Raw genomic sequence first — 14,911 nt, forward strand, 5'->3', positions numbered from 1 at the left:
CAGAAGCACACACAGAGAAACTATGAGCTGAGGTGAGCAGAAATCAATAGGATTAATGGTTCGGTTGGCCGTGATTCGAAGGCTGATGAGACAGCGGTTTAGTTTAAGGCAATTATTTGGATTTATTAGATTAAAATGGCTTAAATACACAATACTAGGGCCTGCCTACTACGGATACAGAGTCAAGATTGGAAGTGGAAAATTGATTTGTTGTGCGCTATGCTCGTCGTTATACTATTTTTTTCACTATCAACTAAATATCACAATTCGGATATTATCTGTATTTAGAGTCTAGTAAAAACCTACGCTAGTTAATGGACAAAAAGTATATCATATTATCAATTGGACGGGAATCAATGAATTCCCCAAAATGTACTCGAATAAAAACTAATTGTAGTTGTGTCTAAAATTGTGTCCTGTAGTGTGGAAGTATTTGGTTTCTAGCTGATCCAATGTTAAAGCTAATCTCTAATGCGCTTGAAGCCTACAAAGCATTTGCATTCACCATTCGATGATTTCGCATTACGTTGTCGTATCACAAAGGTTCCCCCTTATCCTCTTACACCTGCATATACCGATAGTTGGCATTCGAACAGCCCGACCCCGACCCGGATCCGCCGCGGTAATTGCATTCGCTTAATTTCACGTATTGCCCCAAAAAGTTGAGCACCAAAACGCTGCGACAGAGGGCGTGCAGACAGCCCAGCAGATGGGGCGTCATGATCGTGATTAGGATGTAGGCCACCTGCGGCACGCGATCCGTGTGTCCCATGGGACACATCCAGTAGCCGCGACGCACAGCGTCACGCGTATGGTGTGTGATGAAGGCACAGAGCAGGGCGCCCAGCAGCAGGCTGGTGCGGAAGTAGTTCAGGCACGCGGTGCACATGTAGAACAGCAACATGACCAGAATGATGCTGGAGCAGTGTAGGAACGGACGACGCGACAGATTGGTGGCATCCTGCAAGGAACAAACGAAATTCAATCAAAGAGTTTGCCCTTTGGGTGGCCACTCACCTCCAGGTACAGCGAACGGGCCTCCACAAAGTGATCCAAGTCAATGAACGATGACACAACGAAACAGGTGAAAATCAATATCCAGCCGAAAAGTTGCGTGGTCCGCTCGTAGAATTGCATCGAAAAGGCGATGCCGGTGAGGGCGCCGATGGCCGCGTGCGTTGCATTGTCCGCCAGGGCCTTCAGCAGCGGATGCTGGGTCAGCTCCACGAAGTTATCCCCCAGCAGGCACGTGACGGTCACCAAGGTTGTCAGCACAATTCGCATATAGACCATTATGTGGCAGTGGGGCATCGATTGTTTGAGGTTTGCTCGTGTTGTTGACAGTGCAGCCGCTGCCGGAAGTCGTTGCTCTACTTTGATTTGGGATTTGGGTAGGCAGCGTTGGACGGATTGGACGGAAGGCTCTATCTATCTACACCGCTTTGATTTCCACGTCCACGTAATGTTCAGTGCAGTGATGTGGTGTTTCAGGACATGATGTGATTTGTTGTGAAATTTCTGTTTATTAAATTGTTGTTGGTTGTTGTTGCGAACAGCTGATGGGCCAGCCTTATCCAGCAGTCTGGCAGCGCTCTGACAACAACCTTTAGTTGGCCACACTATCAGCTGATTGCTGGGGCGCCAAGAATGTGAAAAAAAATGAAATCAGAAAATTGTTTCTGTTTTGCTTAAGTTTTACTAATACATAATCGTGGTGTGGGTTGTATTTGTTGTTAGACAAGCCCATCAGACTGCCTGTTTTTAAATAAATACCAGCACGTGTGTGGGCATGGGGTGGTGTGTTTGATTGAGTGGAATTTTCCATCCCGGTTTGGTTTATTTTCAGAGCACAGAAGTCTGGCCGAAAAGCTCTCTCTCGTCGGCAAGTTTAACTTGCGATCACTAAAATGATAACACTGTGGCGTGTTTAAGTAAGTATGTGTGTTAGTATATCAATCTTTAGTTAACAATTTAATATCAACAATTTAAATGACTTTTCAGCTTAAAACTCAATATTGAAGGGGTAATTCTTGCTCTTAACGGCATGCTCCATGGGAATGAGGCGCTCGCCAGTGTTGTATGTGTCCAGGACGGCATGGTCCGAGGCATCCAATTTGAAATCAAATATCTTAAAGTTCTCCTCAATGCGCTTCGGGTTGGAGGACTTGGGCAGCGGCACAGTGCCAATTTCAACCTGTGGAAGAGTAGATAAGAAGTCAGAATCAGCTGTTGCCCAGCGATTGCAATTTCTTACCAGATAGCGGAGCACCACCTGTGCCGTGGACTTCTTGTACTTATCTCCAATGGCCTGCACCTTGTCGTCGTAGATGTAGTTGGGCGTCTTCTTGGCCGGATCGGGCCTGCCCAGCGGACAGTAGGCGGTGACCACAATGTCGTGCTGCTTGCACAGAGCCGTCAGCTTCTTCTGGTTAAGAGCGGGATGACATTCGATCTGTGCAGGCAGATGTGTGTGTTCAGGTAAGTGTTATTCAACCGCCCAACCGCAAACGACTCACCTGATTATGGATTGGCTTGATTTTGCAGTTGGCCAGCAGGCGCGTCAATTGCTCGGAATTGAAATTGGAGACGCCAATGCTTTTGGTGAGGCCCAGCTCCACCAGCTTTTCCATGGCACGCCAGGTGTCCAGATAATCAATGTCGCTGTAATAAGAAAGTGAGGGTAAGTGCCTACCTCTGTTTGACTTTTGATATAACCAAATCTTACTTCAGTTCAACCTCTCCCTTGGCATCTGTGGGCATCATTTCGTTGTCGCCGCGATAGACGTAGGAGTATGGCCAGTGCATCAGGTACAGGTCCACGTACTCCAGGCCAAAGTTCTGCAGGGTCTTGCGGCAGGCATACTCCACCCTCTCCTGCTCATGGAAGTGGCACCACAGCTAGAGAAAACGTCAGCGTCAGTTTGGGTTAAACTGTACCACCCACTGGATACCTACTTTTGTGGTGATGTGTATGTCCTCGCGCTTGATGACACCCTCGGCTATCTTCTTGTTGACGGCCGCGCCCACCTCATTCTCGTTCTCGTAGAAGAAGGCGGTGTCTATGTGTCGGTAGCCCACATCTATGGCATGCAGCGTTGCGCGCTCGCAATCCCCACCCAACGACTGCCGGACAATTGGAAAGTCATTTAAAAGTGAGATATGCAACTGTTCGCCTCTGGCATCTGCGCTCGCTCTCGACCGATAAGCATTGTTGGTGCACTGATCGATAGTGGAGACGGATCACCGTTGACGTGGGCCCAGCCCACTTTATTCATTACACTTACCGTGTAGGTTCCCAGTCCAATGGCTTGGATCTGGGTGCCGTTGTTGTGCTTAACGTACGGGATTTTTCCAGCGGACATCTCGGAAGCAGCGTTAGAATCGGAATGATTGCCGTCGCAGCTTGCTGTGGAGCGTGTTCATGTGTTTTGTGCTGCTAAAGTTCTGGCCAAAGCTTTTGTCGCTTTCAAAAGTTCCTAGTGGCTTTGAGTGAGCTTTCTAACGGTTATTTAAGTGTGCGCTCTTGTGATATTTTCAACAGGTTGGGATTTGCAGTGTCTGCACGCTGGACATGAAGTAGATTTGATGAGGTAATTATGTTTTTAATTGAAAATTCGTTCATTTCTTAATGGTTCCCTTTTATTTTAGTGCTTATTTTGGAAATGACTAAACCTAAGCTGTTGATATGCGTAGAGCCTCCCCATTTACACAACAAATACCGCATCTAGCAAAAGCTTGGACACGCTTCAGCTATAGCTTCTGTTCTCTTGCTGGGCGCATGATTGTGCTTTGGCTGTGGGAACGGAACGCGTGGAAGTGGTACAACATCTGTTATTCAAAGAGGCACACTGTAGTGGACCTTGCAACCGTCGCAGGCCGAGACTGAAGGAATTTTCGTATTGCCTGGTGAGTTTTTCGTGTTTTAAAGTGTTTTCCTCTAAGAATTCAAAGCTTAAACCACTAAAGAGCTGACAAAGTGTGAACTGAAAGTGAGTTGAGGATTGGTGGCCTGCGAATTGCTTGGCAGAGTGAAAAGTCTGCTCAGGATAAAACGAAATCTGGGGTATCTATAAATAACCCGCAGGTAAATAGACCAAAGGCACGCCAGCTAGAGTGAAAGACAGCCCTGCCAGCCCTTGTCTCCGAGTCTCCAAGTGCATGTCGAGTCCTCATTTCTGGCTTGGTTTTTGGTTGGGTCTGAGAGCAGTGCAGTGCAAGACTGGGGCTGAGCTGAAAATTAATGTATTGTAATTTCAGTATACGCATCACGCCTACAACTGCGCATGCCCCAGCCCCCGTCGGAGTCTCAACCCAGTCGAGGCCGAGACGCAGCAGCAGCAGCCGCAGCAGCAGAAGCAGAAGCAGAGGCAGTGGCAGAAGAGGAGACAGCAGCAGGTGACAACAACAGTAACACCTTGTGAGAGAGCTCAAGGCTGCCTGCCAGTGGAGGCCACGCGGATTGCTCCGTTTGCCTGGGAATGGCCGCCGTGGTCCATGGCTGCAGCAGTCCCCGGCAGCGCTCCTGCAATGGCAGCAGCTCGCCGGGCGCCCATCACGGGTCCACGCCCTCGTCGGGCCCTGCCATGTACACCACCATGCCCAAGTATTCGCGGACGGCCAGCCAGACGCTGTACGCCACCAGCCAGCAGATATTTGGCAGCGGCATGGGCGTGAGCATGCCCAGCGACGGTGCATACGGCAACGGGCCTATCTACATGTCCTCCGGGCAGCGTCCGTTGTCAGCATCTGCTCTGCCGGAGACGGCAGCTGCAAGTCGGAGCTATTGGGGCCACCATGCCGCGTTCTATCACGGCGGCAGGCACTACAGCAAGCGCAAGTCTGCGGTGGAACTGCTGGCCGAGTCCAAGCCGTTCTACATCAAGTCGGATGCGGTGTTCGAGCGGCTGCAGCAGTCGAGCTATCGGAACGGCGGCAACAATGCTGCCGGCTCCAAGCGGGGTCGACGCCCGGAGGAGGCGCACGGCCACGGTCATGGCGGTGGTCACTACAACTCCCAGGCATACGACGAGCTGGAGGACCGGCGATACATGAGCCTGTCCCGGCAGCAGCAGCACCAGCAGCAGCAGCTGCAGCAGGCCCAGCAGTACATGCACAACCATCATCCGCATCAGCAGCAGCAGCACCACCACAATCGCCATGGCCACGGTCATGGCCAGGCCCAAGGTCGTGCTGGGGGCGGGGGCGGGGGCGCTGCTGTCAATAACAATCTGCTGCAGCAGAAGCTGCGCATGCTGCTCGGCTCGGAGGCTGTCAAGGAGAGAAATGGCGGCACCTTGCGGCGTCACGAACTGAACGACGGCAGTGCCGAGCTGCTGCCTACCGACTACGGGGAGGACGAGGGCGGTGCCGGGCCAGGCGGTGCTCTGAGGATACCCCCACCCCTCTACATACCATCGCACGGCTATGGGCGGGACTCCTCTGCTTACAATAGCGGCGGCGAGGAGCCGCTGGTGCTAACCGAGAACTACAGACCAATCAGTCCGCCGGCCGAGTATGCTGCCAAGTCGGGACAAGCCCACAACGATCGCTACAGGTGAGTCGAGAGCCACAGGAGAACTTGAATTTATACTGGAACGTGCTCCATTTATAGGTACAACTACCAGCGCTCCTATTCGCACTCGCACGAGGTGCCCCATGCGCCGGAGGAGCGAACTCCGTACGCTGGCGGGGACTTCAACATCAACAGCCACAAATCACTGCCGGATCTGCACACGCAGATCAGTCGGCACTCGCCGCACAGCGAGATACTGAGCTGCTGCAGCCGTGGCAATCGCTCCATCAAGTCTGCCGGCGAGTCCTCCATCAATCGCGACTCGGGCGGCAGCTCCGGCCACTACACGCACCGCAGCGAGCCCTGCTACAAGCGCGAGCGCCAGCGGGAGCCCAATGTGGGCACAGCCAGTGGCACAATCAAGAACTGCTGCACCCTGGTGGCGGCCACGCGGCGCGACAGCGGCTCCTCGACACAGCACAGTGCAAACTCCTACTGCGGCTATGTGACGCCGGGTGCGGACTATCCGTCGCTGAACGGGCGCAATACCGAGTGCATCGACTGCCGCTGCAAGCAGGACACGGCTCCATTGAGCGGCTATGACAATGCGGCTGCCTCGGACTATTTGCTCAACTTTACGCCCACGCCAGAGGTGCCGGAGGCCTTCCAGGATGACTACACACCCACACCGCCATCGCCGAGGATGAAGACGCAGACGCCGCGCTACTCGAGCTCCTCCAGCCAGCAGCTGCACACCAGCTCGCAGGGCTACACGAGCATCAATCACTCGCAGAGCTCCCTGGTGCAGAGTCCCGGCTCGGCACCCTCCGTGGACGACATAAGTCCACCGCCCATCCAGTTCAAGCGGCAGCGCTGCATCCGCTTCAAGAACCGCAATCGACTGCCGGTGCAGCCCCAGCCGCGCACATCGCCCATCAACAGCAGCGGCGTGGAGATGGGCGGACCCAGTGTCGGTGTTTTGGCTGCCTACAAGCAGCATCGGGGAAGCGTGGATCACGAGAATGTGTTCTTCCCCAAAGGTTTCTCGGCAGACGCCAGCTATGCCAGTGCTCACAGCATGGAGATGGAGCGCGAGGCGCTGAATGCCAGCATCTCGGAGCTGGAGAAGTTCTTCGATCGGCTGGGCCTCAACGATGAGGCCTTCCACGAGATCTACAGTCAGCCGCGCAGGCAGCACAATCCGGAGACCGATTCCGATGACTCCAGCACGGTGTTCTTCTCGGACGTGAGCACCGTGGACTCGATGCGGCTGCCCGACAGCACCGAGACACAGCCGCAGACCACACAGACCTATCGCCCCTCGGAACCGCCGTCGATTGTGGAGCGGAATGCGCGAATCATCAAGTGGCTGTGCAACTGCAAGAAGGTGGCCGCCCATTTGCACTGATAGAAGAGCAGCACTTTCAGGATTGATTTCAAGATTCTTAGCGAGTATTTTGTCTCTTGCAATGAACACCCCGAATACAACAATATATACACAGCTATATTAAAATAATATATACTAAAACAATGCATAAACAGAGGGCTCAAAAGTCAAGTCAGGTTCAAGTTCAAGTGTAATAGAAAATGATTAGAAATCACCTACCTGTACAATGGAAACGGTTACGATTGGATTGAATGTGCGTTTCTCCTCCTTTGCTGCATGCTGGATTGCAGTTCAATTACACACCATTGATATTTATATTTAAAACTTTATATTGACATTGATATTGATATTGTACTACTTACTCGTAATCAAATAGCAACAACCGATCGTTCATATTACTCTTATACACAAAATGGTATTATTAGATGAATTATTGTACAATTAGTTCTTGCAATGTGCATCCAAATAAATGCATATTTATTGTATAACTAGTTGCCAAAAACAGAAACAAAAACACAACCACAGAACAATTGAAATTGAAATTGAAATGAACCTACCTATTTATGTAATTGTACATGGTTTGCATGACGAATAAATCAAATATTTACGATTATCAAATTAATTGAAATATACCTAACATATAGAGAATCAACTCAAAGTGCCTTGACTTTCATTTTGCTTGTCCACAAGGAGGCTTTTCATCTACTTACTTCCTGTCATTGTGTGCGTCAATGTGTTGCATTCAGTTTTGTTTTGTTTACTGTCGAGTTGAGAGCTAAAAAAAAAGCCGGAACAAATTTGTTAAATCAAACTCGCGTCTTTTTTTGTTCGGAGTTTTCGCATAATCTTAATTTTTTTATTGTTATTGTTTCAAGTGCGGAATATCAAGAAGGATGAGGTAAAAACAATTATCTGAATAAGAGAATTGTAATCCCATCATCGTGTATCACTTAGCAGTGCTTCCGGCAAACGTGTTTCTTTTTCGAATTTATCTGAGTCTAGCGACGACGAAGTCGAGTTGGTCGCGGAAACATTTTCATCTTTAAAGGATCCATGGACCACACGGCTTATTGTCAAGCCTGTCCGGAATACAATTTGCAAACATTATTACGAAAAGAAAACCGTCCTTGCCATCATCAAGCGCAATAAAAAAGTCCATTGCCCGGTCTTTGGGTGTGCCAACGAAAGCTACATCGAGCCCGTGCATCTGGTGGAGGATTGGGATGTTCTAAAGAAGATCCACGAGGCTCGCCATTCGCAGAATCAGAGTTCAGATGTTTGTACCATAGATTTGGTAGACGATTCCGATTCCGAATAGGCATAAATTCATTCATGCAGCTCGAGTTACATTTACATTTTACACAATTTAATCGTTCAGCCAAAGAGTAGACCACACAATTTTAATTGCAAATAAAAATGTACTTTCTTGGCTGTCATTTTTGAGTCATTCAGATATGGGTCGTGCATTGATAGCTCCAGCAATTGTTCTCTGTCGATTGTGGGTCATTGAAACATCTGTGGACTGGCTATATAATGGACTGTCAGGCTGCGCATCGGTATCAGTGGATAGTTATTTTCTGACTACAGCTGATATGAGTAAATTCCTGCTACCTTTGGCTGTGCTGGGCTTCATCGCCCTGGCAACGGCACACACGGTAAGCTCGATCCTGTTCGATTATCTTCGATCCTGTAATATCTGAATAATTAGAATCCCTGGGAACAGCCTCCAGCTCCGATTAAGGTGCCAGTACCAGTTCCAGTTCCTGTGCCAGTACCTGTGCCTGTTCCTACGCCCGTCAAGAATCCGGAGCATGGTGGCGGTGGAGGTGGTTTACTAAGCGGTGGTGGCGGCGGCGGCGGCGGCGGTGGTGGTGTTGGTGGCACTTGCCCCAAGCCTTCACCTGAAATGCTACGGGTAAGTGCAGATTAACCAAATCCATTGGCAATATTCAAATCGAGCCTTGCCGTGTGCTGTGCATTTGCAGTGCCTTCGGGAGTGGGCCTGTCAGTACGTCATTCGTCTGGATCTGCGGTAAGTGGCAACATCCGCTCTCGCTCTCTCTCTCTCTCTCTCCTGCCACTAGCCAGGTCAACTCTTTTATATACTAAACGTTGCAATGCTTTGACAGCTGCCTTCTCAACTTGAATGGAAACCCCTTGCTGGGCAATCTAATTTCCCTGCCAGGACTCACCGGCGGCGGCGGCGGCGGCACCGGAGGCGGCACCGGTGGCGGCCTATTGGGCAATTTACTGGGTTGAAATCTGCACCAGGAGCAGAGGCAGCTGGAAATGTGTGCACATTATACCCAATAAAGTGGAGAGCCAACTCCGTCGAGTGTCGTTGGGTGGGGGGATTGGAATTGAAGCTCCTGTTAATGGGCAGCCAATAATCCTTAGTATTGGCAGTGGTGTAAAAATGGCGATAATCGTTCACATAATCGTTAACTCGATTATTGTTTAAGCGCTCGTTGGAGCAGCATCGCAATTAAGCGAACAATTTTCAAATTAGCCAGCAATGGGAATGGAAATGGAATGGTGTCCACCCCCCATCGTGTCTCTGCTGTCTATTTTGTGCAATTGAACTCTTGGCCTTTAACCAAAGAGCGGGGCCAAGGATGTGGCAGTATCTTTAAAGTATTGGCAGCGAGCTAGCAGCCCAGCTTGTGGAGAGCTTTGCCGTGGCATTCGAATAAAGTCGCAAATCATTGAAGCATATGCAATTATTCATTTTGAGGTTGAATGCGCTCGAACGCACACAATGATACAAGCACACGGACAACGGACCTGAGCATCCCATCCCATCCTTCTGTCCGTCTGTCTGTCCGTTCGTTCGTCTTCCTCTTTTGCCCCCGCTCTGTACGAGTGTACGTGTTCGTATCTGTGTGTGTGTTCGTATCCTTCTGGCGGGTGGGAGTGCAGCGAGCGCAAAGGAAAAATTTAAATTCAGGAGCAGTTCCTTAAACGAGGATGCCCCATAAAACTCGCTTTTACTACGCATAGTTTTCATCGCCTTTTTTTCTCTCAGCTACTCGCCTGCTCTTTTTTTCCATTCTGCTTTTAATGCCCTCTTGATTGCAGCCTTCGTTGGGGTTCGCTTTTCGCTGATTTCGTCTGAAGATAGTCCGCATTGGATTGCTGGGGCCGCTGCTCCATTTCGGTTAATCCATCACTTGCATCCACAGGCTCAATAGTCTGGCTGCTCCCATTTCCTTTTGCCCTTTTATAATTAACTTTATGTGTATGTATTTAGTTTTATTGCTCGTTAGACAGCCTCCGCGCCGACACAGAGACAATGAAACAACAATTTGTGATCGCCCCCCAATCACCCAGTCCCCAGTTCAGCTCGTAACCAGCCCCAAGCACCAAACACCAACCCATCTGCCTCCCAGCTACCACATCTCCAAGGATACGGAGACGGAGACGAAGACCGCAACGTGTGTAGGCCATTTTGGAGTTTTACTTTGCCATCGTCATTGCCACACAGCCGTTGCCATTATATTAATTACAAACGTTTGCGCCACAGCTTCCAGCAGCCAGCACCCAGAATCCCTTCACTTCCTGTCCGCTCCTGCCTCTGCTCTTGCTGCTGTCCTTTGGCCCCGTCTGACCCGCTCCACGCCCTAATGGGCCCAACAAGTAAATCACACACAAAGCTCTAAGGCGATTTCGGCGACGGAATTGGAGACGCAGCCAAGGAAAGGACCGAAATAATTTCCATTGAATGTGTGAAACTTGTGCAGCTCTTAACGAGCTTGGGACTCGACTTTGACTTTGAGTCGGAAATTCATTTAAACACGGCAGACACGACACTCAGAGGAATAGTGATGAAAGCCACTGCACAAGCTCTGAGTTGGGAGATGCCCCAATGCAGATTTTACATAAATATATTAACTTTGATGGGAGAATGGAATATCTTCTTTAATTTGATTCCCATTTTCACTTTTGTCATAAATATTTAATTACTTTTTAGACACTTTTCATCACTAGAGCTTAAACTTTGCCTGTCTATGGGGTTTTATTTGATGGAATTAACTTGTAAACTAAAGAAGTTTAGCAACTATTTTGTGTTTATTCAATTGCATTACTCCTTTGCCTGGGCTTTGATGGTCTCGAAGCTGGCAATATCCGACTCTGTTGAGCTCGTCGCTGGCGCACTTGTCGTTGGTGAGCTTGCGGCTGCCGCTTCGGGTATCTCAGTGACCAGACTCTGAGTAAAATAAATCATGATAAAGGGAGCGCTACTCTGCGCTACTGTTTATATCTTACCTCTGCCTCGAGTGCCTTGGACAGACCCTCCTCCTTGAAGGCCTCGGCCAGACCGGGATGAATGTCGCTCAGCGGCTCATTCCCGTGGCGTATGTAGACGGGCACATGACCTTTGCGGGGCTCCAGCTCCTGATAGGGCGCCGCTAAGAAAAAACATTTAATTACAAGCCATTAAATTATTTCGCTGTTGCTGTTACTGTCGCCTGTCGCCTGTCGCTTGTCGCTGTTGCTTTTGCTGTTCTTCTTATCAGTTGGCTAATCTCTTGCTTTTGGCTATGACATACACCCGGAAGCCTTGAATCACGGCAAAGCGTAATTATGACTAACGAGCAAAGAACTCTGTGCTGGGGTCGGACGGCTGGTCTCGCCAACGAACCGATCCCTGTGCAAACTACGCCCCTGGGCCAGAGGCAGTGGCGATTCTGGCGCGGCAAGGGAAATCATCGAAAAACCTGTTTCGGCTCGCCCCACAAACAATAGAAATGTGATTCTCAAAACAGATGTATCCCCGCACCTCATAAATCTGCTTAATCACATTTAGTGCTAATATTTAAAGCAAATAAATGCATTCAGTTTACTCACCCTGAATGACACTGCAGAGGGCCAACAGTGCGAGAGCTGCAACTACGAGGCTGTTCTTGGCCATGGCTATATTTTGTTGACTCTTTTGCGGCTGTGCTTTTGGCATGCGATCGACGTGACTCCAGACTCTCGACTCAAGATAGATCGGTCAGCAGCTGGGCTTAAATCCGACTCGCCACAATCAACTTTTGCTTGGCAAATTACTCATGGGTAGCAGCAGCAGCCGAAGCTTCAGGTGCAGGCAGCATCAGAGTCGTGGGAAGCGGCAGAGTGAGAAGCGGAGGCAGGGGCTCAGAATGATGATGGCTCCGATGATGGCTGGTAATGAAGCTGTCGGCGGTGTCGGCAAACTTTTCAAGCTGTGGCGGAGCGCATAAAAAGCTTTCGGGCTGCGGCAATTGCCAGGCTCCGTGTGGAGTGGGGCGTGGGGCGTGGGTGTGGGGCTCTAACCTAACATTTAGTGGCCTGTGGCGTTCCACCAGCCACCCTTCTTGCAACTTCCTTCGCTGCTGCCGCTTTCCAAATTCAAACATTCTTTTTTTTCTTCTTGTTTCAAATTAATTGGGTCGTTAGAGAAGCCATTTGCGACGGCTCGTCTTTTTTTTTGCGCGCTCTTCCCGCTCTCGCGCGTTTGAATTGTTTGCCCACTTTCGTTTTTGTTGAGTATTCAAATCGAGAAATTGCTGACATCTGTAGTAGATGAATGCCGCGGGTGGGTGTGGGTGCACCGCCACGCAAGAGTACGAGAACGAGTACGAGTACATCTATCAGACTACGATTACGCTATTGAATGCAAGTGGCTTTGGGTTGGGGGCTGGAGCCTTGACAGGGAAACGGAAATGGGTGGTGGGTACGACTAGAGCAGGCCTGAACTTGTTTGCCTGCTTCGATTGTTCCGTTTGGAGCGCGTCCTTGATACAGTTCCATTTTGATTTTGGGATTTTGTGCGAGAGTGCGAGTACATGTAAGGGCAGGGCACAGGGCACAGGGCAGAGGTAGGGCACGAGCCCTACAACAGCGTATTTCGAATCAAATTGTTGAGCAAATATTCAACAGAGTAAATATGTTTATGCCGAATCAAGCAATTTCATTTAAACACACTCCACATGCCGAGCCACTTGTCTGTGAATACGAATACTTACTCGGAAGAGCACGACTGTACTTGGCCCCCTCTCTATACACAATTCAATAATGTATTGTATGTATTGTACATACATATGTACATATACATATTTATATGCCCCGAGTGCTGACGGGGAACTGTTGACTAAGCTTCATGTGTGCCTGTGCCTGTGCCTCTGCCTGTGTGCCCCAATCGAATTAGAGCAGCGATGCATAGTTTATTAGTTGTGGAGCATCAACTTGCCCCCAAAACAACGAGTGGCCGCCACTCGGCTGGCTGTGGGCACAAAATGTAAAATGTTTGTCGATGCCCAGCCATTTAAGTGCACTTTTACGTACCGATTTTCGGCAACTATCGCATTTAATCCCAATTGAGTTGATAGAATCCATCAGGAATGGCATCAGGGTGGGGTCGGAACATTCATTAAGCACTATTGGAAGCGCTCACAGCAATGTTATCCAATTTCAACCGAACCGGGAATTAGTACTAGAAATTAGACCAGAAAAGCCCATTAAAGGCGAGAAGAGTCCTGAAAGTTTAGCCAAAACAGAGTTTAGAGTTTACTTTAAACCTTTTCTCTATCAAATAACAAAACTCTTGGTAATTGTTTCTGTTTTTCTCTGTCGTTTATTTAATATTTTTATGTATATTATGTATGTTTATTTCCGAGGCTCTAAAAATAGTTACATGGCTGCACTAGTGTGTGGGTGTAGCTTTTATAACTATGTATCTAATTTATATACCATCTCCATTAGTACCATTCTTGTTGGTTTAAATCTTTTGAGGATTCGGGGTTTTGTTTTGTTTTCTTCTTTTTTATTTGTAGATATTATTTTTCGTGTGGCGTTTATTCTTTGTTTTGTTTTGTCATATGCGTACTCGTATTTCTTTTCTTTCCATAGCGGATTCTGTGATTCTTTTGCTTCGTTTCGTCTCGTTTCGTTTCCTTTTCGCTTTGTTAATTCTTGTGTATATTAATTTAAGAGTGGATAAGCTTTTCATTTTGGGATATAATAGGTTATATACGCTACATATTAGCCATAAAATCGTATGGTTATGCATGTCGGTTAGTGTTGTTCTTTAAACTGTGTTCAGAGAGTGTGTCAGTGTTGAGGGAGGTGGTGTAGGTGTAGGTTTTAGGGTTTTAGGGTTTTAGGGTTTAGGTTTAGGCATAGGTATAGGTTTTACAAGTAAGTTTAGCGAGCATTGTTGGCTAGTCCCGGTTCATCTAGGTAAAGTTCGATTATTTAACTCCTACGAAAGCTGAAACTATTTAATGCTTTGCTTGTTGCTGCTGCTGCTGCTGCTGGCTGGCTGCTGGCTTTCTCTAACTAAAATTTGAACAAGAACAAATGCTAAGTATCAAAAGGAAAAGCTGTGTGGGTGTATTCTCATGTGTGTGGAGTGTGTTTTCTGCATGCATTTCTATGTGGTATGTTTTATCTATATACGAGTATTCCTGTAGGGCAGGTGGATCGATATGCTCGCTCCTGCCAAGTGGTCATTGGGTTACAATTACAATTGTAAGAATTGATCTTGAGTTACTGATACTTGAGGGACTCCTATTGGGCATTCGGTTTATGTTAAGTTTATGGTTCGCTGTAAGCATATACAATATATAAATAAGTTAAGTACTATGTATACACATATGTACGTTCCGTGTATACAATATATGTGTATGTATGGTATGTATGTATATATATTCGAATGAAGTATACAATATATTGCAATTTTAAATGTATATATAACTGTTCAAGTCTTTTTGCATCTCTAATATATGAATATATAAATTAATATCTTTACGTTATTCTTTCACTTTCACTTTCATTTCATTTCATTTCATTCCACTTTCCCCCTTCTCTCAGTGTTTTGTCTGTCGTTTTTTATAAAATATCTCTCCCTAACCAATTTTCCTCCATCATTCTGGTTCGATTAGCTTACCATTTATTGTATAATAATCCGAATTGAATTGGTGTCTTTGATCTTGAAATTATTCACTTGTTTGTGTCTGTGTGTCTGTATTTTGTGTGCTTTTTGGGGA

The 14,911-nt window shown here is 48.0% G+C and overlaps 5 protein-coding genes across 6 annotated transcripts; 2 read left to right on the plus strand and 3 right to left on the minus strand.

The window, feature by feature from the left end:
• Positions 1-102: 102 nt before the first annotated feature.
• Positions 103-1,525, minus strand: LOC117895732 (transmembrane protein 267). Its single transcript, XM_034803587.1, has 2 exons — positions 1,018-1,525; positions 103-961 (listed from the first exon to the last, which is right to left on the minus strand). Exons 1-2 carry the CDS (start codon positions 1,309-1,311, stop codon positions 560-562), a joined length of 696 nt encoding a protein of 231 aa, XP_034659478.1. The 5' UTR covers positions 1,312-1,525; the 3' UTR covers positions 103-559.
• A 415-nt stretch (positions 1,526-1,940) lies between these two features.
• Positions 1,941-3,429, minus strand: LOC117894011 (aldo-keto reductase family 1 member B1). Its single transcript, XM_034800836.1, has 6 exons — positions 3,285-3,429; positions 2,956-3,123; positions 2,726-2,898; positions 2,517-2,661; positions 2,255-2,452; positions 1,941-2,194 (listed from the first exon to the last, which is right to left on the minus strand). The coding sequence occupies exons 1-6, from the start codon at positions 3,360-3,362 to the stop codon at positions 2,003-2,005; spliced, it is 954 nt and encodes a 317-aa protein (XP_034656727.1). The 5' UTR covers positions 3,363-3,429; the 3' UTR covers positions 1,941-2,002.
• A 41-nt stretch (positions 3,430-3,470) lies between these two features.
• Positions 3,471-7,521, plus strand: LOC117894010 (filaggrin). 2 transcript variants are annotated; one of them, XM_034800835.1, is made up of 5 exons: positions 3,471-3,590; positions 3,649-3,906; positions 3,967-4,084; positions 4,258-5,554; positions 5,612-7,521. In XM_034800835.1, exons 4-5 carry the CDS (start codon positions 4,479-4,481, stop codon positions 6,918-6,920), a joined length of 2,385 nt encoding a protein of 794 aa, XP_034656726.1. In that variant the 5' UTR covers positions 3,471-3,590; positions 3,649-3,906; positions 3,967-4,084; positions 4,258-4,478; the 3' UTR covers positions 6,921-7,521. The 2 variants fall into 2 exon arrangements, with proteins under 2 accessions (XP_034656726.1, XP_034656725.1); XM_034800834.1 differs by lacking the exon at positions 3,967-4,084.
• Positions 7,522-8,491: 970 nt separating this feature from the next.
• Positions 8,492-9,158, plus strand: LOC117893637 (keratin, type II cytoskeletal 1). The gene is made up of 4 exons (XM_034800324.1): positions 8,492-8,554; positions 8,608-8,814; positions 8,885-8,931; positions 9,029-9,158. The coding sequence occupies exons 1-4, from the start codon at positions 8,492-8,494 to the stop codon at positions 9,156-9,158; spliced, it is 447 nt and encodes a 148-aa protein (XP_034656215.1).
• Positions 9,159-10,883: 1,725 nt separating this feature from the next.
• On the minus strand, positions 10,884-11,893 carry LOC117893948. The gene is made up of 3 exons (XM_034800738.1): positions 11,748-11,893; positions 11,166-11,308; positions 10,884-11,106 (listed from the first exon to the last, which is right to left on the minus strand). The coding sequence occupies exons 1-3, from the start codon at positions 11,851-11,853 to the stop codon at positions 10,981-10,983; spliced, it is 375 nt and encodes a 124-aa protein (XP_034656629.1). The 5' UTR covers positions 11,854-11,893; the 3' UTR covers positions 10,884-10,980.
• Between the last annotated feature and the right edge of the window lie 3,018 nt (positions 11,894-14,911).

Source organism: Drosophila subobscura, chromosome J (assembly GCF_008121235.1).
Source record: "Drosophila subobscura isolate 14011-0131.10 chromosome J, UCBerk_Dsub_1.0, whole genome shotgun sequence".
Lineage (NCBI taxonomy): Eukaryota > Metazoa > Arthropoda > Insecta > Diptera > Drosophilidae > Drosophila > Drosophila subobscura.

Excerpts from the sequence above, each read along its gene's own strand:
- LOC117893948 (XM_034800738.1), bottom strand. The coding sequence starts at position 11,853 with ATGCCAAAAGCACAGCCGCAAAAGAGTCAACAAAATATAGCCATGGCC. Across the intron at positions 11,309-11,747 it reads CCTCTGCAGTGTCATTCAGG|CGGCGCCCTATCAGGAGCTG; the intron begins GTGAGTAAACTG and ends GTTTTTTCTTAG. Across the intron at positions 11,107-11,165 it reads CCAAGGCACTCGAGGCAGAG|AGTCTGGTCACTGAGATACC; the intron begins GTAAGATATAAA and ends TATTTTACTCAG.
- LOC117893637 (XM_034800324.1), top strand. The coding sequence starts at position 8,492 with ATGAGTAAATTCCTGCTACCTTTGGCTGTGCTGGGCTTCATCGCCCTG. Across the intron at positions 8,555-8,607 it reads CCCTGGCAACGGCACACACG|AATCCCTGGGAACAGCCTCC; the intron begins GTAAGCTCGATC and ends CTGAATAATTAG. Across the intron at positions 8,932-9,028 it reads GTCATTCGTCTGGATCTGCG|CTGCCTTCTCAACTTGAATG; the intron begins GTAAGTGGCAAC and ends ATGCTTTGACAG.
- LOC117895732 (XM_034803587.1), bottom strand. The coding sequence starts at position 1,311 with ATGCCCCACTGCCACATAATGGTCTATATGCGAATTGTGCTGACAACC. Across the intron at positions 962-1,017 it reads CCCGTTCGCTGTACCTGGAG|GATGCCACCAATCTGTCGCG; the intron begins GTGAGTGGCCAC and ends TGTTCCTTGCAG.
- LOC117894010 (XM_034800835.1), top strand. The coding sequence starts at position 4,479 with ATGGCCGCCGTGGTCCATGGCTGCAGCAGTCCCCGGCAGCGCTCCTGC. Across the intron at positions 5,555-5,611 it reads GCCCACAACGATCGCTACAG|GTACAACTACCAGCGCTCCT; the intron begins GTGAGTCGAGAG and ends CTCCATTTATAG.
- LOC117894011 (XM_034800836.1), bottom strand. The coding sequence starts at position 3,362 with ATGTCCGCTGGAAAAATCCCGTACGTTAAGCACAACAACGGCACCCAG. Across the intron at positions 3,124-3,284 it reads TTGGACTGGGAACCTACACG|TCGTTGGGTGGGGATTGCGA; the intron begins GTAAGTGTAATG and ends ATTGTCCGGCAG. Across the intron at positions 2,899-2,955 it reads ACATACACATCACCACAAAA|CTGTGGTGCCACTTCCATGA; the intron begins GTAGGTATCCAG and ends CGTTTTCTCTAG.